Source organism: Chelonoidis abingdonii, chromosome 9 (genome assembly GCF_003597395.2).
Source record: "Chelonoidis abingdonii isolate Lonesome George chromosome 9, CheloAbing_2.0, whole genome shotgun sequence".
Taxonomy (NCBI): Eukaryota; Metazoa; Chordata; order Testudines; family Testudinidae; genus Chelonoidis; species Chelonoidis abingdonii.
In genome coordinates this window covers 35,455,528-35,481,241 of record NC_133777.1, presented here as the reverse complement: position 1 = coordinate 35,481,241, position 25,714 = coordinate 35,455,528, and the positions used below count along the sequence as shown (strand labels likewise).

Genomic DNA, 25,714 nt, shown 5'->3' with positions numbered 1-25,714 from the left:
CACGTCCACTCTCTTAGGACCCATGTCCTTGACAGAGGAGCCAGTCACGTTACCTAGTTATCTTTACTGGGTCTGGAGGCTGATTTCTTCTCTCTCAGAGTCCCTCTCTCCTTTCGCCCTACATGCGAAGTCGGGGCCCATTGCCTCATCAATCATGCCTTTCCACATCCCTACCTTCCTCCGCCAAAGTTAGAAGAAGTCCTACTTCCCTGGCTGGGACTTAGCCTTACACTTATCATACCAGTATAAAAGGGTTGAATGATCATCCTGGCATGTGTTGGCTGATGCACAGGGATCAATGCAGCCTTAACCTTCCGATGGATCATTGCAGGTAACGACACAGTTCTGGTTAATGTTGTCAAATTTGCAGTTAGATCTCAGGACACGCATAGTCAGAGGCTCGTTACAGTGCGACTCTGGTAGTCATTTCTGACTGTAACTGCTTATACTATGTCTGAATTCATCACTATTCATTGTTGGTATTTGGCCCGTAAATAAAGATGGTTAAGAAATGGAATGGCCAGTGTTGTCATTTTTACTGAGCTTTCATATATCTCTTTAATATAGCATCAGATGATAAAAAGCAATGAGAAAAGTGAATACAGGACTGGAGCCAACTTGCAAGTTAAGATGTATGAACTAACCTCAGATCGCCATGGTCTTACCTCATCGCTCTTGATTTTTTTCAGAATTCTCTTCAAAGTATTTCCTCACTAAGTTTCTCACCTTGGCAACGGCTATTTGTCTACATGGCAGAAAGTACCCGTTTAGTGCTGGAAGACAGTTCTAGCGAATTTTAGAGCTGGGACTACGCTGTTCTGACCAGACCTACATTGAGCTTCACTGGTTGTGTGGTAAGTGTTGTGCCTCCAGTTCCCATCTTAAAAGGGATGCATGGTTTAGCTTGCACTTTGTGACTAGTTTAGTGTTAGCGAAGCTATAAATCTAATTGTGGAAGACTTGCTGTGACCTTGGCTTATTATTAGTATTACTCATTTAAGTTTTCCATTCCGTTATATTGCAATTTTTTTCATGTTAATCGAGTTTTCACAGTTGCAATAAGCCATTTGGAATTTTTTCTATCCGAAGGCTGGCTATCCACAATGAGTGTGAGAATACAGCAGCTTTGCGAGAAAATGCTTGAGCTGCTCTTGACACCCGCTGAACCCTCTCTGGGCTCTTTCTTAGCAAATGTTCCTTGAGTAGGGCCCGTATCAATCTTACTGTCATGAAAGCCAACAGACTAAATTCCCCATGTCGGAAATGGACATTGGATGCTTTTTGTTGAATGCTTTAATTGAGTTTGGGAGTGTGCCACAGGCCTTGTCAGCAGAGGAATTAGATTGTTTCACTCCTTTTCAAAGCAGAACTCAGCATTCAATAATAATTTACATGTTCCTCCCTGTTATCCATACACTGTTAAAACCCAACCTCCTTTTGGATTAAAACAGTCTTCACCATGTACATATGGGCAGTTCATGCATGTACAAAGTGGATTGTGCCTTCTGTTGGCGCTGCTAGTTCAGGGGGTAGTGCTCTTTAGCAAGGTGCAGTTTTCTCCCCGCTATCCACAGCAGCGTTTTCTGTTTTTTAGACATCAGGAAATTGTGGGAATAGGAACTGGTCTGCTCTGGTTACTAAAAGCTGTTGGTTAACGGAAGGAATTTATGCTCACGGCCCGTGCACCAGTTATCATGGTGCTGCGCGTTTGACACAAACTAAGCTTAGCACAGCTTCATTCATTCTGCAGTAACAGTGGGTAAACAAGAGTAGCTCATGAAATCAATAACTGAACACATACAACCACTGAGTTCTTTTCCTCTGGTAGTCCCCAGGACTGTTCAACAGCCAGCAATTCCCAATGCAGGGATGCCGCAGCCTACTTTCTTTCCTATGATTCCCCTTACATCAGGGCTGGAGGGGGATGAGTATCTCTTGTGGCTCTGCATCCACTAACAAGCTTGCCGTTAGACGCATTCTGCAGTCTGGCTTTGGCTTGCTTTGTAGTTGCTGAGGTGAGCTCGGACTAGCCCAAAGACTTTTTATTGGCTCCTTGCCTCAGGCAATGTAGAGCACTCCAAGCTTGGCCCTGTTTTGAATCATTTGGGTGCCCAACACATCTGTTCTTTATGTTCCCACGAGAGAGCTGAGTTTGGTTCTATATCTGTCTGAAAAGGGGCATTTAGTCCGAGGCAGAACTGGACCCTTTCGGAGCAGTGCCTGCTTAGATGTTTTGTGCGAGTAGGTTCTCACGCTATAAAATATACATCTTTGATAAGGCAAGGGAAAAAGTCCAGAGTTGAAATATTCTTTCTGTAAGAGAATAATTTTGCTGTCATAAATATATGTTCAGATTATTCTTCTTGGTATTAGTATGATTGGAGAGTGCACGCACGCTGCCCTCAGGGATTGAGTACATGTGCATACCCAAACATCAGAGGCCATGTGTCCACAGGGATGGGGATTATGAAGAGAGGAGAGAGCAGGGGGCTGGTCTTGCGTGGTAGTCTTTCCCTCTACTCTGCGTGATCTCCTAATTATTTTCAAGCCGGTACAGGGTTCCCGAAATCCCAGAAGCAACTCTAGCGGTGGTGGCAGTGGAAGGAAAATATATTCGTGTGTGTATCCTTTCAGCTTGCTGTTTTTGCAAAAGCGCCATGGATGGTTTTAGGGGGGCCGTTGGAGAGGGAGAGTTTATGTGATTATGTTAAATCATTGATACGTTCTTCCTTATTGACATTACTTGGTATCTTAATTCTGCGAGCGCTTCCTTGCCTCGTTGAAGGGTGGTGCAGGCCAGGTGTTCCTGGTGACTGGTATGAATTAAGGATGCTTCACCTTCTCTCAATTCATCCTTAGGTGGGAGCCAGGCGGGGTTTTGCTAACTATAATCTGAGAGCAATTCACAATAGCAAATGATCAGTAGAACTCAAATTGAAAATGTCAGAGACAAAAATAATACAAATATAAAACAAAAATTATATATAAAAGAACTAATAGATACATGAGACAAGTCATCCCGAGGGATCAGCCTGGGTAATTTTTTGTAAGGTATAACCATCAACAAAACCAAAATCAGCCCTCTTAGCTATTAACTCTATGAAACTCCTTGGTGGTTATTTTTGTATAATGAAATACTAATAGAAAAACAACTAAAATACATAAAGACCAATAGAAAAAAATGAGGATAAATAGAGCTAATGTTAGATTAATGTGAAAAGGTGTGATTCAAGGATAAAGCATTTATTTAAGTCATGCAAGTACGTAGTTAGTGTGCCAGTAGATACACACACCCCCCGCACACCACTGATTATGCCCCTGCGAGCACCCTCTGATGACTATTTCTTGCCATGGCCACCTCTTATGCCTCTCTCAGCCCGAAGATCCGTTCCAGTCTTCTTTATCTGCATCTCTTGATCTATGACTCCAGGAGTTCACGGCATCTCTTCAGCGAGCCCTCTTTGCACCTGCAAGCTGACTATTCTTTTCCCTGTCTCTTCCCCATGTGTATCCTCAGTGCTCCCCATCTCCATCGAGCGCCGTTCAGAAGTCTCGGTTTCCCAAGGGTCTTAACCTGCTGGGCGACCTTCCCGCTCTCGCATCACGCACACCTCTTCCATTTTTTTCTATCCACTCTCTCTCCCTCCCAACTCCTTTTGTATATCACAGTCTCGATCCTTCTCGCCTACTTCTCAGCCGTCCTCTCACTTGCCTCTGATCTCTCTTGGAGTGCCTACTACGTAGAACCGTGATTCGTACTGCACTTCTCTCGTGATCGGTATGGCAGTCATGATCTCACGCGACTCGATCCGCCAGTCTACGTGCCTCGTCTGGAGTATCTCCCGGTAGTAGCAAAGAGATATAAGATGCTTTTTGTGGTATTTCTCTTTTAGATCGTTGTACACATTTAATCAGTGTTTAACCATGTCAGTAGAGAGGAAAGGGCTGATTTACTGTTGGAAGAGAAATGGCCTAGGAGATCATTTTAGCGGACTTGTCATCCCTTGATCTATTAATGTATTTATTGAACCACGTCGCTGGGGCGCTGTGTGTCCTGGTGAAGCTGTCAGGCGAGGGCCATACATAACACTTCTTCAAGGGATGAGCTCAGAAACCCGAATTTCGGGTTTCCACCAAGGCATCTAGATCTAGTTTGACCTGTCACCAAGCTCTTTCGACGTGTGCTTATACAGAATTTGTCAGGAGCATCCAGCATCACGCTGAGAGAAAGGGAATTTGTTTCTGTTAATAGTGAGTAAGCAGTATTTTGGTGGGGGTTGCAGGATTTGACGGGGAGCCACAGTTCCTCATATTATCCCACCACATGGGCATGCTTCGATCAATGCCCGCAAGATTCTATAGATGAAGAGTGTAGCTCTATTTTAGAGGGGGGGAAGTGAGAGTGGCATGACTGTCTTTGTGTTGACCTTTGTCTGCTCAGACCTGCCGTAAGGAGGGCCAGTCAGAGACCCCAGTGGTTCATGGGTTTGTGATGAAAGGGGGTTTGTGTGGCTGAAGAGGAGTCCAATTTCTCTGTTTTGTGGCTTCTTGTGTTGTCTCTTGCATGTGGTGGGTAGAAATGTTAACTTGAGAACCTAAGACAAGGCTAATAGAGTCTTTAGTTATTACCTTGCCACATAATGAGATACACAGAGCAGATAAACCAAAATTCTGCCCTCTACTTTGCTGATTTCCTAAAAGGAAAAGGACTTTTGGGGTGATTTATGAAGACTTTGCACTGTTGGCTAATGCGTGTGATGAGTCGTCTCTGATCAACTTCTTAGCAGCTGCGTTTTTTCGGCTCTGGCGCAATGCTAGATTGACTTTGCCCCTCCAAGGTTCATTCCCCTTGTCATTATGTGATGTTTATTGTCAATGTCAGCCTAGCGTGCATGCAGGAATGTACGGGTGGTGGGGGGCGAGTGCTGGCAGAAAGGAGGAACTGCCCTCTTGTTTTCCAGCCTCCGCCCTCTCCATTTCCATTGTGGGCCAGTTAGCCCCAGTCAAGTGTCTTTCTGTGCTGGCCTGGTTCAAGCAGTGAGGATGAGAGTGACACCCAATCATATGGTCAAATGCTACATCACCTTCCTCTTGGGTTCTTTGGTTGTGCAGTGTGGCGGAGGGAAGGGTGGAAAATTTGGAATCAATAGAAACTGTGCTGGCAGTAGGTTTAGAGTCTGTGTCAAAAATATTTGCTTACAGGCCTAAACTTACGGGAAGCCCCAGATTTCTTGGGGCTTGTGGTGGTTCGAGGAGTTGAGGAAAACAGCATTTGATCCACCATTGTTATTTCTCAGTAAGTCGAATTAGTATTTTCCATAGAGAGAGTCTTGGATGTGCTGTCTAGATTCTTCTGTACACTTTAGGGAAAGTTACTTTCTCTAGTTTGCTTTTACGGTAACATTTGTATAAGTCTGTGCAGAGAAAGCCCCTCCGAAAACTGGGTCTAATTTTTCACAATTTTGAATCACAGGAGCCGAGAGAGTCACAAGGAGTTTCGACTGCGTTTGGGTGAGCGACTTTCGGTTGTTACATCACAGCGGGCTCTGAATCCGCAGCGAGCTGATGTCCTGCAGGTAGTGGGTGGCCCGGGCGGGTTGCGGGGAGTTGTTTGGTATCGTACGACAGGTGTGTGATTGAACGTGCGGGATTGTTCCATACAACATGGATTTGTTTTTTTGTATAGCTCACCTTCCTCTGATGAGACTAATCTTCTCCAATACCTTTGGGCGTAGCGTGGGATCTAATTCCTTCAAACCGTGGTGGGCCGCGCGGTGGGGGGTTCCCAGGGGCTCCATCTTCCCGTGGCTCTGAAACATTCAGCACATGGGCGGGAGGGGGGCAGTTAACTGTGCACTATAATTTCGTTGTTTCGGGGGGCGTTACCAGATATGTCACCTCCCAGTTTTTTTTCCCTGTTAAACTCCCCCCCGCACGTGAACTACCATGTGTTCGGATGAATATAGAACCTTATTTCCCTCAGTCCTTAAGTTTTGTAATTGCTACAGAACAGAGACAGCAAAGAAGCAGATAACTTGGGCAAAGGGTTGTAACACCGGGGGGTGAGAAACAGGACAGTGCTCAATTGCACTGCCGTAGCAATCAAGTGTGGGAGGCGGGGTGGGGGTGGGGTGGTGGGATCTTGCTGGTCCTCCTCCCTGTATGGTGCGAAGGGATATAGGCGCTGGGGGTCCGCCCCACGCGCAGGCGTGGTCGTGTGCGTGTGATTTCTACGTTCAGATTTTGAACTTTTCTAAATTGAGAGTGATGAACCCCTGTATTTAATTACGCTAGATTTGATAGTGCCAGCCCGCGGCTGCGTCAGTGCTGGTACACATGCTGGGTCCCCCAATCCTTCCTGGGGACCAGAACATCCCTTATGCCTTAAAACAGGAAATAACCATTTCCTCGGGGGGGGCCGTGGCGTCTGCTTTACTTTCCAGATTTCTCGGGGGGCGGGGGTGCCTGGTTATATAGGGGTTTCTGCTCATACTCTTGGAAGCTCCCCAAAATGCCGAGTCGCCTTCCGTCGCAGTCTTCCTATGATCACGCACGAGCGCTGTATGCCCACCTGACTTGGAGGCGGTGGTGTGAGCCTTCCCCTCCTTCTTTCCCCTCCGTCTTCCTGAGAGAAGGAGTAATCCTTGCACAGGTTCGCTCGCCTTGCCATACTAAAAAGGTGAAGTATTTAAAAAAACAACTTTATGATAAAACAAGAAGAAAAGACAAAAAAATTATCTCGTTATGGGTAAAATGACATAGGGATGCTCTGAAAAAGGGAGAGAAATATGAAATAACGCACTAGTCCAAATAGAGTGACGAAGTGGTGTGAGTGGTTACACACAAATCTTGGTGAGGCTGTCGTGCCCCAGTACATAATAAAGCTATGTTGTTGGTTTTGTATTTATCCCTTTTTATGAGAATTAGAGCTTGATTATTTCTTCTGGTGTATTGAGTATTTTGTTTTTTTTTTGTGTTTTGTTTTTGTTTTGTGTATTAGTTGTGGTTTTCGTGGTGGATTTGGGCGGGAGGGTGTGGGTGTGAGTCTTTGTCTATTGATTGGGGTTTTCTGGTTTGCCTTTGATGGGGTGTTTGTTTTAGTGTGCTTTGGGGGTGTGTGTGTCAGTCGGCGTGCCCTCCTTTCTCCTCTTATCCTTTTCTTCCCTCTCTTTTCTCTCTCCTTCCTTCCATTCTCTCCCCCAAGGACCAATTCAGGAAACCAATTTTTCAAAGCTCAGGGAGGAATTTTTGAGGTGTTGATTCTTTGTCTGCGTCTTCTGATTGCTCGTCTCAGCTCTGAAAAGTGATTGTTCTATCCAGGCTTCTAATCTTCTGTTTTCCCAGTTGTAAGTACAGGTATAGCGACATATAAGTTTTTATATTGTTTCTGTATTTACATGTGTGTAGTTGCTGGAATGTTTTAAATCGTATTTCTTTTTGAATAGGCTGTTTATTCATTTTGTTTTCTTTTAAGCAATGACCCTGTATATTGTCACTTTTGATACAGAGACCATTTTAGTCTTTTTCTTTCTTTTTATTAAGAAAGACCTTCTTTTTAAGACCTGTTTGATTTTTTTTTCTGTGTAAGGCTAAGGACGAAGGAGGGGAAATCTCTTTGTGTTAGAGTTACTAAGCTTGAATCTTCGTATAGCCTCTGGGAGAAGGAAGACACCTTGAGCTTCTCGGTGTTGTGTTCAAGGAACTGAAGCAGCGGTAATCTCTAGTGTACCCAGGCGGAAGATCTGGAGGAGTAAAGGAGGGGAAGGAATGGGTTATTTCCCTTTGTTTTGAGACTCAGAAGCCCTGAGTCTTGGGGGGTCCCCCAGGGGGTTTGGGAGACCAGAGTGAGCCAGACACTGGAATTCTGGCTGGTGGCAGCGCTATTCGATCCAAGCTGGTAATTAAGCTGGGTTCATCAGGCACCCGCATTTTGGACGCTAAGGTCAGATTGGACTTGATGCTTATGACACTCTTTCTGTAATACTCCTTCCTAGACAGCCCTTCCCATTCTGTATGTGTTAAACTGATTGTTCCTTCCTAAGTCGAGCACTTTGCATTTGTCTTTATTGACTTCATCCGGTTTACCCCCAGACCATTTCTCCAATTTTTTGCAGATCATTTTAATTTTGACCCTGTCCTCCAAAGCCGATTGCAATCCCTCCCAGTTTGGTATCGTCTGCAAACTTAAAGCTATTTCTATCCAACATTTAAGTGTGTGATGAAGATATTGAACAGAGCCGGTCCCAAAACAGACCCTCGGAACCCCATTTGTTATTGTTATACCTTTCCAGCAGGATTGGGAGCCATTAATAACTACTCTCTGAGTACGGTTATCCAGCCAGTTATGCACCCACCTTATAGTAGCCCATTTGCTTATAGTAGCCTATTCTACCCATTTGCTCAGCACTTACAACACCCACAAAAGTACCATATTTGATGCCCTTATAGTAGCCCATTCTATCCATTTGCTCAGCACTTGCAACACCCACAAAAGTAGCATATTTGATGCCCTGGTGTGCTGCTATGGAGAAGATATGCCCCATGAGGCAATTCTCACTATTTTATGGGTGGTGTTTCTTAAAGTCCCAGCTCCTGGGGGATGGTTTGTTATTGCATGAGAATGAGAATTTTGGGGGGAGGGAGGGGATGTATAGGAAAGCTTCTAGCCCTTGCAGTTGCAGAGAAAAGCCTGGAAACATGCCTCAAGTGTGGCCTAAAGGTTCAAAAGGCTGCAGCCAAATCAAGAACCCCAACTTATTATTTTAAAGCCAAGCTCTTGACTTTTATGGCCTGGTTTATGGTCATCGGAAGTGAGTGATGCTGGTGTCATCAGGCCCCTGGCACCTTCCTTTTGGCTGGGTGCCCAGAGGCACCCAGGCCAGGGACAATGTATCTGTTGCCTACAGAGGGGCTTTGGGGGTGAAAGATGACCCTGGGGACAAAAGTGAAGTACTGCAGGGTGCCTGCTCCCCTTGCCAAGGCATCGTGAGTGGGAGGGAGTGGAAGCTGCTGACCCCATATTAACCACACACTCCCACCCCACTCACAGATCAGGCCCCTCCTTCTAGTCCGGGGAGCCGGGGTCGGGCACCGTATGCCTGAGGGGCTGGAAGGCTCCCCACCCGCCCCACCGTGAGAGAGGTGGAGCGCTCCAGGCAGCGGAATCTTAGAGCCACGGCTTCCGCTGCCTGCCCGGGACGCATTGGGAGCGGACGGCCCGGAGTGCTGCGAGCGGCAGACCGCGTCTCCTAGCAACTTGCTAGCAACACCCGGAAGTGGCTTGAATGTCACGAGGGTCCGACCCGCCGGCTGTTTGACTGGGGTAGGAGAGGGTCACTCCCTGCGGTGGGGGGCGGAGGAGGTAGTTTTTAGGGGTGAAGGTGAGGACTGCAGGGAGGGGGGCTCGGGTGGAGACTGGGAGGATGTCATGGTGACGAGGCTGCAAGGGAAGGAGCAGGAGAGGTCACACTGGGGGATAGTGGGAGGAGGCAGTAGGGGGTCACGCTGGGGGAATGTGAGAGGGAGGGGTCACGCTGGGAAGAGGCCACGCTAGGGGATTGGGGGAAGTAGGGAGAGGTGGTGTGAGGTCAGGCAAAGGGTGGCACTGTGTGGTGTGAACTATGGAGAGAAGTAGGGTGGGCTCACAGTGATGGTGGGGGCTGCAAGAGCAAATACAGTAACTCCTCACTTAACGTTGTAGTTCTGTTCCTGAGAAATGCAACTTTAAGTGAAATGATGTTAAACAAATCCAATTTTCCCATAAGATATAATGTAAATATCGGGGGTTAGGTTCCAAGGACATTTGGAGGAGGGGCAGACAAAAGGCATTACATGCTGTACCTTGGTTGGGAAGTGCCTGGATTACCCCACACAGGCATAGCCTGCTGTAGGCAAGGACACTAGGAAGCACCTTCGCAGCAGCAGGACATTAAGTGAGGAGTTACTGTATGTGGAGTATATTGGTTGGGGAGGGGTTATTGTAATCTGCTGTCTTCTGTTTCATTGCTCTGATGAAAGGCATGTTTTTCTCTCGGGTCCTTGCACTGTATCCTCCATTCCCTGATGCTGGCAGCTCCCCTGTATGCTCTGGCTACCCAGATGGGATCAGAGACACTGAGCACCCAGAGTCAGGCTCCTTCACTAGGAAGTTTAGATTTGAAATTAGACGAAGGTTTCTAATCATTAGAGGAGTGAAGTTCTGGAACAGCCTTCCAAGGGGAGTAGTGGGGGCAAAAGACATATCTGGCTTCAAGACTAAGCTTGATAAGTTTATGGAGGGGATGGTATGATGGGCTAGCCTAATTTTGGCAATTAATTGATCTTTGATTATTAGCAGATAAATATGCCCGATGGTCTGTGATGGGATGTTAGATGGGATGGGATGGGATCTGAGTTACTGCAGAGAATTCTTTCCTGGGTGCTGGCTGGTGAGTCTTGCCCACATGCTCAGGGTTTAGCTGATCACCATATTTGAAGTCTGAAAGGAATTTTCCTCCAGGGCAGATTGTCAGAGGCCCTGGAGGTTTTTCACCTTCCTCTGCAGCATGGGGCATGGGTCACTTGCTGGAGGATTCTCTGCACCTTGAGGTCTTTAAACCACAATTTGAGGATTTCAGTAACTCAGACATAGGTAGGGGGTTGTTACAGGAGTGAGTGGGTGAGATTCTGTGGCCTGCATTGTGTAGGAGGTCAGACTAGATGACCACAATGGTCCCTTCTGACCTTAAGTCTATGAATCCCCTGTGCTTCAGTCCTTTCTTAATCTGCACAAATTCCAGGGCCTGGTGCTTCGCCTACCTCTGGCAAGCTAAAGCCATCTGAGCTTGCGACAAGAACCCATTAAAACAAAGGGTCTGAAAAGCCCCACAAGTGATTTCCTCACCAGAATGAAATACTCTGGCAAGAGCCATGCAGTACATATGTAGCCATAAAGGAGTTAAAATGAAGCCCAGTGAGTTAGCCTACTTATTTCTGCCATCCTGAAGGAGATTACAGGGTACACCAGTTCTGTGCTTGTACATATTCCTCCTCCAGGCTGGCACTCTGCTTTAGATGCTAGCTAGAGAGTTTCCTCTGCCAATGCCTCCATAGCTTGTATGCCAGTTCTGGAGGCAGAAAATTCTCCTGCCTGTTGTAAGTTAGGAGGCAGCTTGGTGGCAGCCAGCTCACAGAGCAGTATTTGAACAAGGATCTCTCTTGCGGGGTTGGAAGTGAGGTTTGTGCTCTTGTATGGTACTAGCCTGACAGCCCTGTGGACTGAAGTTCTTGTATTCATCTCCAGAGTGGGTACAATCTGCCAATGTTTCTTGCTTCTGTCCTGGAGAAACCATGTCTAAGGGTAAGAAGGGAGTTCAGGCTCATTTGGTCTTTGGCCTCTCAACTGAGAGTGATGACAAGGTGGTTAAGTGATGTCAGGAGATCACAACGTATTTCATAGAGGCCACTGAACATCCAGTGACAGTAGTGGCTTTCATTCACTTCCAGCCTGTACTGGATTTGAGCTGGCAACACTGTAATGCTCTCTGTCTGTTACCAGTACTCTGACCCAGCCAGTCCTCTGGGAATGCTTTCTCTGAAGCTTAGATCCCTTAGGAAAGAGTCAGATTTGAAAAGCAGAAAATGATACCTTAAAATATCAAGGTTTTTAATGAGTTGAGTATGAATTATAGAATCAGTACCTTAACTTTTATTTATTTTTATATTAATGAATACATTTATTATATGGTGTCCTCACATTTTCCATTTCCAGTGTTCCAAAGGTTTTCACAGTGGCAATGTATAACTGCACTGGAAAAGTTTGGGGGCTGAGGGAAGGTGGGGACACCTGAGTAGCAGGTATCTATGAGGGAGCAATAGGCAATTTCGGACTTTGGTAAAATAAGTACATTTGATGGATGTTTCTGCTAAAATGATCAGCAATGAAATACTAGGTCGGGGTGGCCAACCTGAGCCTGAGAAAGAGCCAGAATTTACCAATGTACGTTGCCAAAGAGCCACAATAATATGTCAGCAGCCCCCATATCAGCTCCCCCATCGCACTCCCAGCGTCTCCCAACCACCGGCTTCCCCCCCAGTCAGCATCTCCTCCTCCCTCCCTGCACCGCCTAATCAGCTGTTTCATGGCATGCAGAAGGGTCTGTGGGGGAGGAGTGAGGGCACTGCAGGCTGAGGGGAGGGAGTGGGGAGGGGTGGAGTGGGAGTGCCAGGTCTCTGCTCCTCCCCCTGACTCCCAGAAAATCCTAAGTGCAGAGCCAGGGGTTGAGCAATGAGCACCCCCCGGCACATTGGAAAGTTGGCGCCTGTAGCTCCAGCCCCAGAATCGGTGCCTATACAGGGAGCTGCATATTAACTTCTGAAGAGCCTCATGTGGCTCCGGAGCCACAGGTTGGCCACCCCTGTACTAGGTTATGTTGACATTTAAAATATAATCCTTAGTTTTCAGATATAACCTATTAAAATGAACGAGGCAGTTTACACTGCAAGTCACTGGCAGAGTTGGAAATAAGCCCAGGTCTCATGAGTTTCCAGGTTGCTTCCCTGATAACCAGAATATGTTGCAGTAACTATTAACATGATGCAATTTATTTTCCTGCTGTAGAGATATTACATGTCCCCTTAAAAGTAGTATCTGAGCTCCCTCTACTCGATTTCCAGCAGTTAATAAGCACACACATTCAGAGCTGTGTTGTTATTTATATTGATGCACAATCAAGGTAGTAAATAACTGCAGGTTAATTTTGAGGGACAGGAGAGAAATACAATCAATGTTTCCCAAATAGAGAAGGGAAAAATAGAAATATTTTCCCTTCATGCTTCTTAGTGGACGTTATAAAAAGTTGAGAACAAAATGAATGCTAAAGCTACATGGAATAGCAATCTGTTTCTAAAATGATGGTTGAATTGGCACGGACTCTGTGGAGGGAGAATAGCAGAGGACACTGGAAATCTCTTGCTATTATAGCACTTTTAAAACTGCTGACACTACCTGGAAAATTTAAAAATAAAAATTCAGCTTTAAAGGTACACTGGCAGGATAAGTGTCACCATTTGAAGAAAAAATATATTTATATCCCTACCTATGCCATGTTACTAAAAATATCTTAGACTGTTAAAACAGAAACATCTACATCTCATTCACCTTTCACTAATAATTATTTGAGGTTCTTCTAAGATCCCATTTCCTCAAAGGCTCCACATAGAAGAAATTATCCCTCTGGTCCAGGAGGGAAGGATGTAACTCTCTCTGTGGCCCGTGAATGCTGCTCTTGCAGTCAGCTGGAGGGGACTGTCAGACAGTAAGGCAAGGAGCTCACTCCCTTCAGGAGCTAAGGGAACTGTCTGCTCTTAGCAACATTAAGAGTTCTGCACCGATGTTGCTACACTAAAAATCCCCAGAAACACACATATGCACCCTCTTCAATGCAGGTATTGAGGTGGCCTCAGCTGTTGTGAAATGACGGGGAAAATTCAGACCTGGGAGATATTTGCCTTTGATTGCAGCAGTTGTGGTGCTTGCCCCACTGCCAGCACATGCCAAGAAAACTTCACCTTTCCGCCTCAAGGGGCTGAAAGGAATTCATCCATGAGCAGTCAATTCCTACCATTGCATTTGGCAGGCTGGGGGTTATGTGACTTGTCAAGTGACTTGACTTAATTGTTCCCCACCGCCCTCCCCATCACAGACAAGTGTATCTTTTCATAGCAAATTGCCAGGTGCATAGATTCAGTAGATCAGTTAAACTTTATTAAATAGAGAGAAAAACACACACACCAGGGACTGTGTACTCTCAACATGTTATAAATATACTGTGTATTTCTCTTTCCAATTGACTGCTCCCATCACAAAGATGCCAGCCTGAGGGATTCATGGAGTTTTCACATCCCTAGCACAGCACTGAAGGACAGAAAAGGACAACAGTCACCGGATGCTGATTATTCTGAGCAAACACCCTCCTTAATGCAATTATATTTCTATTAGATGCTTCAGCATTACATAAAGAGACATTGTCAGCTAGTTCAAGGCTCAAAATGTATTTATTTATTGTTAAAGTGATTTATAAAACCACAGAAATGTGTTCTCCCTGAATTGGGGGGGGGGGGAAACTGCTCTAGATTGCAGGGTGGTCAAGGACTGCTGGCAAAACAGGGATAAAAAGTGAATATAATATTTGACCTTCTTTAGGACCTTCTATCAAAGGAATTAAATCAGACTTTAATCAGTAAAGCCTTCCAATCCTCTTGTGAAGTAGATCAACAGTTATCGTTTTACAGGTGGAGAAGCTGGGACACAGAGAAATTAAGTGTCATGACGGAGGTTACACAGTGAGTAGGTGGCAGAGCATATCTCCTGCTCCAATGATATAAGCGAGGATATAAGTCCTCTTGTTTCAGGGCATAAGTCAACTTCTAATTGAAGGAGTTAGGGAGAAACATTACCCTGTAGGAAAGGTTATTATACAACTATCCATGTTAAAGTTTCTGCTCCTTTTTCTGGGGCATGTACTGTTGGCTGCTGTCAGAGACAAGATACTGGACTAGATGGACCCTTGGTTGGAGTCTGTCCAGCAATTTGCATGGATCTTCGTGCAGGGTTATGAGAGATGATTCCAACACTTGCAAAATGCCCTTGTGTTGGAAGCTCCACTACAAGGTCATTTGAAGAGCTTGTGTTTATCAGAAATGTGCCAAGTCCCTCTTTCACCTTAATAGCACCAATGTCAGCTTCTTAATCTAAGATGCAGAGGCAGTTCTCAGCTTGCTCTTGAATTTAGTGTTTTGGAACTTTACTGGATCTCCTCAGCAATGGCTTTCCTTAAGCTCAAGGGTTTTTTTTCAGTTTGTGCCTTTACCCACAGTCTCTAAGTTTTATTTTTGTATTTATTGGCAGGTATTACGTTCTTCCACGATTGCTATCATGGTTCTTAAGGTCTTCTTCCCCTCTTGCTGTGCCACAGCAGAAAGTGGCCTTTTGATTGGCCGTTGGATCCCAGAACAGAACTCTGCTGTTGTCCTCGCTGTGGTCCACTTCCCTTTTATTCCTGGCCAGGTGAAGCAATATCTCTCTGAAGTCCAGCGGGTGACTCAGATCGATATGTGTGTGCTGGGCTCATGGAGTAACAGCAAACAGGAGAAGGAAGAGGTCCTGGACAAGTTCCTGGAAGATCTCAGCACAATCTTTTCCCATGAGCCCTGGATACAGCTCAGCAAAGAGGGAGACAGCAAGTTTTGGAGCTGCTGTATCTTTCAGAAATGCCCCAGCAGCCCCAAGGAAGATGAATTCATCTTAGTATATTATGACCAGCGCAAAGTAATGCTTTCACAGCTGCATCCCACCGACAGCCTGACCACATTTGCTGACCATAAGGGAAATGATGCCTCAAAACTAGGTGCTGTGTTTGACACCGTTGCAAAGAGCAAGGTACTGTTCATGACAGACAGATACGATGATGGGCCTATCAAGCTGACTCACTGGCAGTCAGAAGGAGTGGAAGCCAGTATTATCGTAGAACTGATGAAGCAGGCTTCTGTGCCTGTGTGTATGCTGCTGACATTCCTGCTTTCACTTGTCTCCAGTGTTTGTAAAAGCAGGTATGTGATGCAAGATGGGGCAGCTTGTGTGCTACATTGAAACGTAGTCCAACCCAAGACTATCAGTAGAGTGCAAGTTTCCTGCTCGATCCCAGCAAGCAATGTGCATTGTGTTAAAATATCTCAGCCTAGGTGGGGATGAAACAGTCTGAGTGGCCATCAGGGACCGGTTAGCCAACTCAGAGCCAATTTCCCCACAATGAGTAAAGACCATACTGTATCTGTCTCAAAACAGCAATTCCAAACCTGAGGAGCTGCTACTGATAGTAGCCCTACCCTATTTAAGTGGGAGGGCAGGGACCTGCTGTCTGTGATAGTCTCCCTAACACCCATGGGCCATCCTAGTACAAGTTAATGCTGAATGAATGATTAGCCTGTGTTGGGTTCCAGGGCACAGCAGCTGGCAGGGAAGCCCCTGACTGAAATCTTCTACTGGAGCCACATTTACATGGAGCTTGAGAGTAGTGGGGGTGGGATTTGAGCTGGTACTGATGCAAGGTACAATGTTGCCATATCAATAGTAACAGTTCCCTCAAACTCCAGAAGGTTTCTGGGGGAGCTTTGAGGTTTTGCAAGCTGAACTTCTTCCCATTTTCACTGGGGGAAAACCCTCTCCCTCAGCTTCATGAGCTGAACCATGGGTTCTTCCAGCCACAGCTTGAATGACAGGATGATGCAAAGAGAGCTAACAGTTCGGTGTTTCACCCCAGTAGCTCTGTAGCCAGGATACCCTAATCTCTGTTTGCTGTGAAGTGCCTCTGTGGCTGAGGAACACTGAAATGTTGGCAAACTGGGCATCTGATTCCAACTTTTGACATCCAATGACACTGCTGCACCCCTGGGACTGGAGGTTAATAGGAGCACACTGGATCAAATACATCCTTGCTGGAACTTCGTTAACTTTACTTACCTCGTGTACTGAAATGGAGTTTCACCAGGATGAATATGATGCCTCCAGTGTAACATCCTGCAAGTGCTGGCACCAAAGGGGAAATCTGAACAGACCTGAAGGAAAAAAGTCCTTGTATATAAAGCTTAGTACCACAGCTGGGAAAGCCGTCTAGTGAGATTGTGTTGTGTTGCCAAAAAGGGGATTGATTGGTGCTCAGTGTTCAAGCTGGAAGAGGACAGTTTGATTAATCAGATTTGGATAACAGCTACTAAAGCATTCATAGACAAATCTTTTCAAGTATAGCCTCGAGCTATGGGGAGTGGAATCTTTTAACAAGTTTCCAATTGTGTAATACTGTCATGAAAAATCATGGTGAACCATTTCATACAGAATGGTTTGTTGAATTTTTCTACTTGATGTGTAAAGCTGAAAGTGTTATAATTTTTTCTAATTATCTGTTTAAAGTCATTTTAGGGTCAAACTCAAACCTGGTGTAAGTAGATGGAACTCCATTGGCTCCAGTGGAATTTCACTATTGTAATGGGTCTGAATTCAGCCCCTTGATTATACTCATGGAATCATTATTTAGTTGGGTAGAGCACTGAACTGGGAATCGTGTTCCAAGTTCTTTTTCCAGCTCTCCAATGATTCACTGTGTGGCCCTGTGTAGTGGGGTGGTCACCTGCTCCTGCCTTAAAAGGCTTAAAACTGCCCAGAAAGAGGGCTGTGGCAGGGAAAGAAAAGCTAGGTTGATTGGGGGAAGCAGCCACAGCTGGCCCTATAAGAGGGCTGAGGGCAAGAGGCTGACAGGCTCTCTAGTTTTGAGAAGGAGGGACCTGGCTGCAGGGAACTGAGAGAAGGTACCTGGAGTGGAGTAGGGCTGGGGGAAGGCCAAGGGTGCTGGGGAGCTCCAGCCTGGAAACCCCCCAGGCTGCAGCCTAGTGGAAGGCCAATTAGGTACTGGGGTTGCAAGGCAGCGTATGGGTAGGCAGAGGAGCAGGTCCAAACCCCTCCTACCTATGATGAGTGGCTTTTATACCGCAGTCCGCCCCAGTGTGTGGGGGCTAGATAGTGACTGGCAGTAGCCCATGACTGAGGCAAGGTGGGGATAGAGGGTTGGGGGCTCCCTTGGGTGGGGAGACCCTGAGACTCTCAGGTTATTGCCAGGGGGCAGCACACCAAAGACAAGGGGCACTGGGTCCTGGAAGGGACACCTGGGGCCAGCAGCAGCGGGACACCGGCCTTCAGAAGGGCGCTCCAGAGGCTGGAAATGCTAATTCCATGAGAGACCAGCAGGAGGCACCTCAGGGGTGAGTCCCACCCCGTGACACCTTGGAAAAGTCACTTTGTCTTTCTCTGCCTCAGTTTCATTCAGGGCTACCCAGAGGATTCAGGGGCCTGGGGCAAAGCAATATTGGGGGGGCCCTTCTATAACAAAAAGTTGCAGTACTATAGAATGCTATATTCTCGTGGGGGCCCCTGCAGCTAGATCTCCCACCCCTGTGCAGCTAGTAGCCTGTGTTCCCCAGTGCCATGCTGGAGCCTCCACATTTATTTGACAAATAAAATTTGCAGGATTTTAAAATATTGTGTGCAGATTTAAAAAAAAATTTTGGCGCACAATGCCCTGAGGAGTAATACCATTTAATCTCACTGGGCATCTCATTGCTTAAGGCTCCTTTGTGTCAACCTACTTGGTGCAAGGGTCATAGGGCAGTTGTAAGGCTTCTCTTCCTCCTTCCCCCTACCCTCCCACCCCCGGAATACTTCCGGTCCTGGGCAGGGGTCATTTATATCTGGAATAGAACTTGCTCCACCAAGTCTGTGCTGCCTCCAGTCACTGAGGGCATTCCAGAGTTCGGAGCAGGGGTAGGCCGGAGGAGGGAGGACTTGCAGCCTGGTGATTCTGCATCTCTGCGAAGCCTCCTAAGAGCCATTGAAGTCTGCTCCTCCAGCCCTTGCAGAGAGGAAGGTGGTGGTGGTGGTGGTTCAGATTTTGTACAATTTGACTTCAGAGAAGCTGGATATGGCAATGGCTTTTGGCAGTCACTATTGTCCCTGGGGTAATTCCTTTTGATAATCCCTGTGGTGATAGAATTGTATTTGGTGAAGACATATGTGGTGTCCTCTCTGCCTGGGCTGCTGCAAGTGTCCCTCACTGAGGTTGAAAGATGCTTGGGGAGCTTCAGTCCGCACTTTACATATTGGATGCTAGCTCCTCCCAGGCTGTTAAAATCAAACCATGAGGTGATGAGTCTGTGATTGAAGGTGCTGGTTTTGACCTATAAAGGTCAAATGATTTGGGTCCTGGCTACTTTAAATACTGCCGCTAAGGGTACCTTAGGGCTGGTCTACACTACAGGATAAAATCGATTTTAGATACGCAATTTCAGCTACGTGAATAACGTAGCTGAAGTCGAATATCTAAAATCGATTTACTCACCCGTCTTCACCGCGCGGATCGATGTCCACGGCTCGCCATGTCGATTCCAGAACTCCGTTGGGGTTGGTGGAGTTCCGGAATCTATATAAGCGCGCTCAGGGATCGATATATCCCGTCTAGATTAGATGCGATATATCGATCCCAGAGCAATCGATTTTAACACGCCGATACGGCGCGTAGTCTAGACGTGGCCTTAGTTACAGTCTTGTACAATAGTAGATGAGATCACCTGGGTGCTTGAGCTAGCAGTTCTCTGGTTTAATGAGAAGGGGCTTCTGGCAGGGTGATTTCAGTGAAGTGACCTCAGTTCTGGAACTCGCTTCCTCACCTTGTGCTGACAGTGACCAAGTCTGATGCTTTTTGGGGCACGCTGCAAGGCTTATCTGTCTTCCCAAGCTTTTGTGCAGTGAATAGGTTATTAGCCTTGACAGGCTGGAGGATTTGATTACTGAAATCCACACAAACTCAGGGCTTTTTGTATGTTTCTTTTCAAAACTATACCTGCACACTTAGATAGGATGGCACAGGTAAAAATCTCATAAATGAGATTTCCCTGGCAACAACATAGGCTGCATACAGTGATTCAGTCTTATAAAATGCCCACACATTCTGTAGCAGGTACATTGATCTGAAGCATAGACATCTCTTCAGCACCACCCTGTGCCTAGCTGTGGTAATTGCAGCTTAATTTTTAGGGTTTGTGTGCAGAACTTCCATTAACACTGAAAAGTCTCCAGTGCGTTGTTAAGACCATTAGAATAATTTAATATTGGGGCAGTAAACGCCCCGTGTTCCTCTATTTAAAAATAAACTGCTTAATGGCTTCCTGTTGATACTATCTGACCCTCAGAGTCCTCACCCAGTAGGGAAGCTTTGTTCCTGGAATTGTAGCACAGAGTAGCAGCCAAGAGGTTCTAGTTAATGGAGCTTTCACATTTCTATGCAATCCAGATTCAAATATATTGCTTTTCTGCGTTATCCATCCATAGTCTTGAAACAAATTATCTGAACTGGAAAATCAAGACTCTCTCTGTGCAAAGTAGGTTAAATTACTTGCATTTGGAAACACCCCCGATATCCACTCTCATTGCTCAGAACTTTTCCATTTAAACAGTGTAATGATATAAAAGCCAGTCATTCTGCTCCATATTAGAATTTTCTGATATATTTATAAGAAACCAGTCTGCATCCTATAAGGCTGAAAAACAAACAGGAGCGTTTGTGCCAACTTGCCTTACATTGCAGCAGTAACTTAAAATCCTGGAAGTATTTTTGGTTTCTTGCTTGGATATTATTACAAATGGAAATTTCCATAGCTGATCCTATAATCGCTTTATTGGTCTCTTTCTCTGTGTGTCTAGATTAGATATATTTTCAAGATTACTGCTTTTTCTTTCTCCTTTCTTTTGGCTGGGAGTGAGGAATGGAGGTTGGTTTTGATGAAGTTTAGTACTAAGAAAAGAGAGAGAATCAGGCATAATACAGACAGGCATTGCACAGACTTCCCCAAAACAACATTTTAAGCATCCTCTGTTATTCCAGTCCTGGGCTTCCCTTGAACAGTGTCTGCAGAATGTAGTGGTTCTGTGATTTGGACAAACAATCGGCCTCGTGGCTGAGGGGTGAAAACATTTCCTATCACCTCTCTTTGCTGCTGCATTGGGTCCAGGATTAGATGTGACATTGATCTCTCACAAAGTTCAGTTGTGACAGTGTCTCATAACAAAGGTCCATGGAGATGTCAAAGACATTGATATCAACTGTCAAAGACATTGGAGAACCAATCTAGTTTCAAAATGGCTTGTTTCTCACATTTCTTACCAGTGTTCAAAGTAAGGGGTGGAGCAAGGGAGATTTCCAGCCCCCAAATCAGTTACCTCCTGGGAGGAGCTTGCAAATGTTGACTGGAACAGTGGGTTCTTAAATTTTGGCCTTCTGTGGACAACCTCATTGGGAAGGGGAAGAAGATCCCTCCCTTTCTCCTGCATTTGTGGCAGGATTCTTTACCCCAGCAAATGTTCTGTAGGACTTAATTTGTGAACCGCTGGGTTAGAACATGATCAGAAAAGAAAACTCATCTCCACTTGTGCCTTATTGCATCTGTGAAGCCAGGTCTGTGAGATCAGTGGCCAGTGTAATAACCTACTGTGCTTTTCCTCCTCCACCTGTTCTTTCCTCTGTCACTTTGGATGTTACACCCTGATAGGCCAGTTGAACAGCAGTGCATTAATTTGGCTGTGAGATGGATGGCTGTACTGAAGAGCAGAATTATTCAGAAGCCCTGAGTTGAGGAGAATGATTCAGAGTATATTGCATGCGATTCAAAGCCAGTGCATCTAACATCAGAACTTGGGGGGAGCCCGAGCCCTCCAGGTCTCTGGGTTTAAAACTGACAAACCCGCTGTGAAGTGCAACTGAAAAGGCCCAGAGGTGCACCTTCACTGAATTCTGCAAAGTTCTCAGCCAGCCACCCAGTTACTGTTTGTGGGTTGGATTACTCTCCTTGTGGTTGGATAGCTAGACTGATGTATGAATTGCAACACAAGGCACATATGCTGTCCACTTTTAAACACATGCTCCTGCTGCCAGACCCCAGGCTAAATTCAACCAACTGTAGTTTGGAAAAAGCAGGTGCAAGCCCCATGGAAATCTAGATCCAGTAGTGATGTAAATTCAAGAGCAAAATGGGGTAACTTGCACAGATTTGGCATTCAGTCGGGGTGCAGACTGAGAGAAGCTTACATGAACATACCAAGGAACTGGAAGGGGTGGGTGATGTTCTTGAAAAGGCAACTAATAGGTGGGCAAAGAGAAAGAAGCTCACTTATCCTTAATGTATACTGCAGCCTCCCCAGTACTCTCCTGGCCAAACTAAGCTCTGATGGAAATGGGTGCAACTCCTATTGACTTCAGTAAAGAACTGACCCCTGCTTGATAATTTTTCCTGCTTAGCCATGCTACAGTCAAGATAATTAAGGCTGGGATTTTCAAAGGTGCCCAATTTTCAGTGAAATTCAATAAGGGTTGGGTGTGAATAATCCTAACTTAAAAAAGTAGTTAATGCAAAAAGGCCATAGTGTACCATTGCTCACTATGCAAACCGCCCATTAGTGGGAGATCTGCTGTGGACTGAGGGTAGCGTGCAGTCCTACACATACACACTGACCCATAATGAAAAAATGGAATTCAGCCCTCTCTGGAGAACGAATTTGACACAAGGGAAGCTGGTAGGCTGGCATCTTTATGGGAGGCAGAGTTAAGGTAATTTGGGTGTCTTGTTTTGAAGGGCATTGCTTAGTTTTCTAATGGTAGAAGGTTTTCAATTCTCTAATTTTTTAAAAATTATTCTGCACCCAAACCACTTATATGTGTGCACAACCTTAAATTGACCTGAAGTGATTGTTTGGTGTGGGAATTTGTAGAAGCGTCATACCACCTGTTTTACTAGCATAAGTATCAGAGAGGATTCCCCTTGTGTTTCTGCAGAGTGCTGAAGTTTTGGCCTTTGTCTTTCATCTGGAGTAAACTCTCAACTTGTGAACAGTTGGGGCACCGACTGGAGCACCTCCAGATCATCAGCAGCAACAGGAAGGCTCAGAATCAGACCCAGCTAATGAGGTATGCTGTGTGTCTGTTCTGACAGCCCACTGAGTGATACCTGTGACCAGCTGGAGCCTTCATCAGCAGTGTACCAACCCATTTCTTCTCTAGCTTTAAAGAAATTCAGCTTCCTCTGGCTCTGGTATAGCTGATACTGACGTTGCCACCCAGTTGTTTTCCTGCACTGAATGGTCAGCTTGTTTTTTATTGGAGAAGCATCTTGTTTTGTAGCAATAATATGATTTTACAGGAATATGTGGGGGTGACTTTACTTTTTTGTGGAGTTGCAGCGTGAGAGAGACTTTTACTATCCCATCAGTCTGTTCCTCATATAATCCCTTTCCCCCTGCCCCACAACACATACTTGAGCCTGCAGAACATCTCTGCTATGCTAAGAAACATTTAAGTTCCATCCAGAAACTTAGTGTCACCAAAGCTAGCCTGGGAAACAGGACAGGGATGCACTGTCCGAGCTGCATAGGGAAAACTTGCATTGCAGTTCTGTAGAGCATAGGGTCTCAACCTTTTTCTTTCTGAGCCCCCTCCCCCTGCCCTGCCCCCGCCCCCGCTCCAACATGGTATTAAAACTCCACAGCCCACCTATGCCACAACAACTGGTTTTCTGCATACAAAAGCCAGGGCCAGCATTAGGGGGTAGCAAGCGGGGCAATTGTCTGGGGCCCCATGCCACAGGGGCCCCTGCAAAGCTATGTTGCTCAGGCTTCAGCCCCAGGTGGCAGGACTCAGGGCCCTAGGCTTCAGCCCCATGTAATGAGGCTTCAGCTTTCTACCCTGGGCCTCAGTGAGTCTAATGCTGGTCCTGCTTGGAGGCCCCCATGAAACCTGCTCACAGCCTCCCTGGGGGCCCCGGACTCCTGGGTGAAAACCACTACTGTAGAGCCTTTGCTTTTACAGGCATTGAATTAATCAGATGGGATATAAAATCAAGGTTCCATGGCACTTGCCACAAGAGTAAGAGTATCAATCCCCACCCCCTTATCCCAGTGTTCTGGAAGATCCATCCTCCGGTAACTGAAGACAAGAAGTGGCAGTAAACATCGAAGTAACAGAAAAACCAAGGAAACACAAAACCCCACCGTCAGTAGAAGAGGGAGAGGCAAAGATCAGAGATGGATATAGACTCCTTAAGGCCATCACTGTGCAAATCTTACTCTATGTGGTGCTCAGATACTATAGTCATTGACTCCGAGGGAATATTTAAAATACACTAATAGATTTTAAGGCCAAAAGTAATACTATGATTATTTAATCTGATTTTGTGTGTAACACAAGCCATAGAATTTCATCCAGAAACTCTTGCAGTGAGGGGGGAGTTATTCTACCCTACAGTGTAAGTAAACATTATTTAGCCCAATGACTAGTGCTTGAACTGAAGCATATCTTTTAGGAAGGCCTCTGATCTCAAATTAAATACTCCAAGTGATAGTGAATTTATCTGAGTAGCTGAATCCCACTTGAGTGCTTACCTAACATTCCTCTTGGAATTTCAATCCAGCTATTCAGTCCCCCTGCGAAAACCTGTTGTGTAGTGTTCTGGCTTAGCATGGGTGCTGTGTTTGACCCTAGAGACAGTAGTATATTCGTGGTAGGAAAGCAGTCCCTATTCTGTGTATACCAGGGGTGGCCAAACTCAATGACCCTCCAAGCCACATACAACAGTCTTCAGAAGTTCGAGAGCTGGTGCACAGGAGCCAGGCCTCCGGGCTTCAGCCCCATTCCTGCTGAAGCCCCAAGCCCTGGCAGGTGTATTCTGGAAGGCTGAAGCCCTGAGACCCTCCTCCCCACCGGACAGAAGCTCCTATCCAACCACCCCCTGCAAAGCAGAGGTCCTGAGCTTCCCTCCCCGCCAGTCTGGTAGGCGGAGAGGGCTTGCACTTTAATGTTAAAAGAGGCTCGCAAGCCACAGTTTGGCCACTCCTGGTGTATATCTTCAGTAAAGAGTCTTGATGGCCTTCAGAAATGAAAAGCTCTATGTAAATGAAGCTGGTGATGATTGTTATCCAAACACGAAACACCCTTCTTCCTGTGCTCTAATTTTGTTCTTCTTTCTCCTGAATGCAGGAAAGCCAACATCTTTGTTTCTCTCCTCATTGACATGACTCTGGGAATACTGCTAATGTCCTGGCTCTACAGAGAGAATCGGATTGGTCAGCTTGCCGACACTCTCATCCCAGTGGCTGATGTAAGTCTGCCTGGAATCGTTTGTACTTAATCTCTTGTGTTAAAAGTGAAGAGCAGTTCATGCTTGTGGTAATTGTAGAGAGGCAGGGCCTGTGCGTGAGGATTTCATGCAGAGAAGAAAAGCATTGACTGAAGTCACAAAAATTAGGTCTCCACAAAAGTGATTAAATCTTCAAATCAAACCCGTTGAGACTAATCAAATGTAACATTGCTCTTCTCTGAGTATCCAATGAATACAAATTAGATGTTTTCTGGAGGGCACTTCCTGCTCACAAGGTAACAATTACATCATGAGCACAGTAAACAACTCCAAGGGCTGAAGAATGGAGTGCTTATCTGCCCAGGACACTTTTATTACGGAATTAACAGGAAGTGCCCTCAAGCTATTGTTCTAGTGGGGTATCTGAGAGGGGGGAAAAGTTAGCCCAGTTAAGTCTCAGAAATCATTAAACTGGGAAAAAACCACGAGAAGCTGAGGCAGCTAAGTTTGGTGAGAGCATGTTGGTGGTGAGTTCTGAGGGCAGTAGCTAGTCAGGGTAGGTAACGCTGAAATTCTCTCTCAAGTGTACTAATGATAGATTGGGGAATTCACCTTCTCCTGTGCCATTCTCCAACCTCAGGCCCTAAACGGCCAGTATAAATTACCTAAGAACGAGCATGACACATAGCATCCTGTTTTTCTGGCACTAAGGACTTATCTACAAGGATAATTAGTGCATAATAGGGCTAGTGTACTGTATGTTCACACCCCAGCTTTCTGTGCACTAACTAGCCATGTAGACGAGCCCCTGATTTCTTATATTTTGAATGTGTAATTTGAACATATATACAACCTTCGCTTCAATTTAATTTAATTTTTTTATTTTGTGTGTGTGTGTGCATATGTTGTCCTGGGAACATACTGTGTTTGTGTGTAAATTATTATCTAAGTATAATTTACCTTTAACAGGTAAAGGACCATTTTGTCATTCAGTAGAACTGAAAAAAAA

General features: G+C 45.7%; 1 protein-coding gene across 2 annotated transcripts in view; it reads left to right on the top strand.

Annotated features, from left to right (window-relative positions):
* The window catches only part of PIGQ (phosphatidylinositol glycan anchor biosynthesis class Q), a 67,413-nt gene that overhangs the window by 11,224 nt on the left and 30,475 nt on the right, over window positions 1-25,714 (top strand). Inside the window, exons 1-4 of one of the 2 annotated variants that reach the window (XM_032799351.2) lie at window positions 12,751-13,020; window positions 14,888-15,588; window positions 22,410-22,541; window positions 24,606-24,726. In XM_032799351.2, the coding sequence (XP_032655242.1) occupies window positions 12,889-13,020; window positions 14,888-15,588; window positions 22,410-22,541; window positions 24,606-24,726 (1,086 nt within the window). In that variant the 5' untranslated portion in view covers window positions 12,751-12,888. Of the gene's footprint in view, window positions 1-12,750; window positions 13,021-14,887; window positions 15,589-22,409; window positions 22,542-24,605; window positions 24,727-25,714 lie in introns of those variants that run through there. The other variant, XM_032799352.2, reaches the window with a different exon arrangement.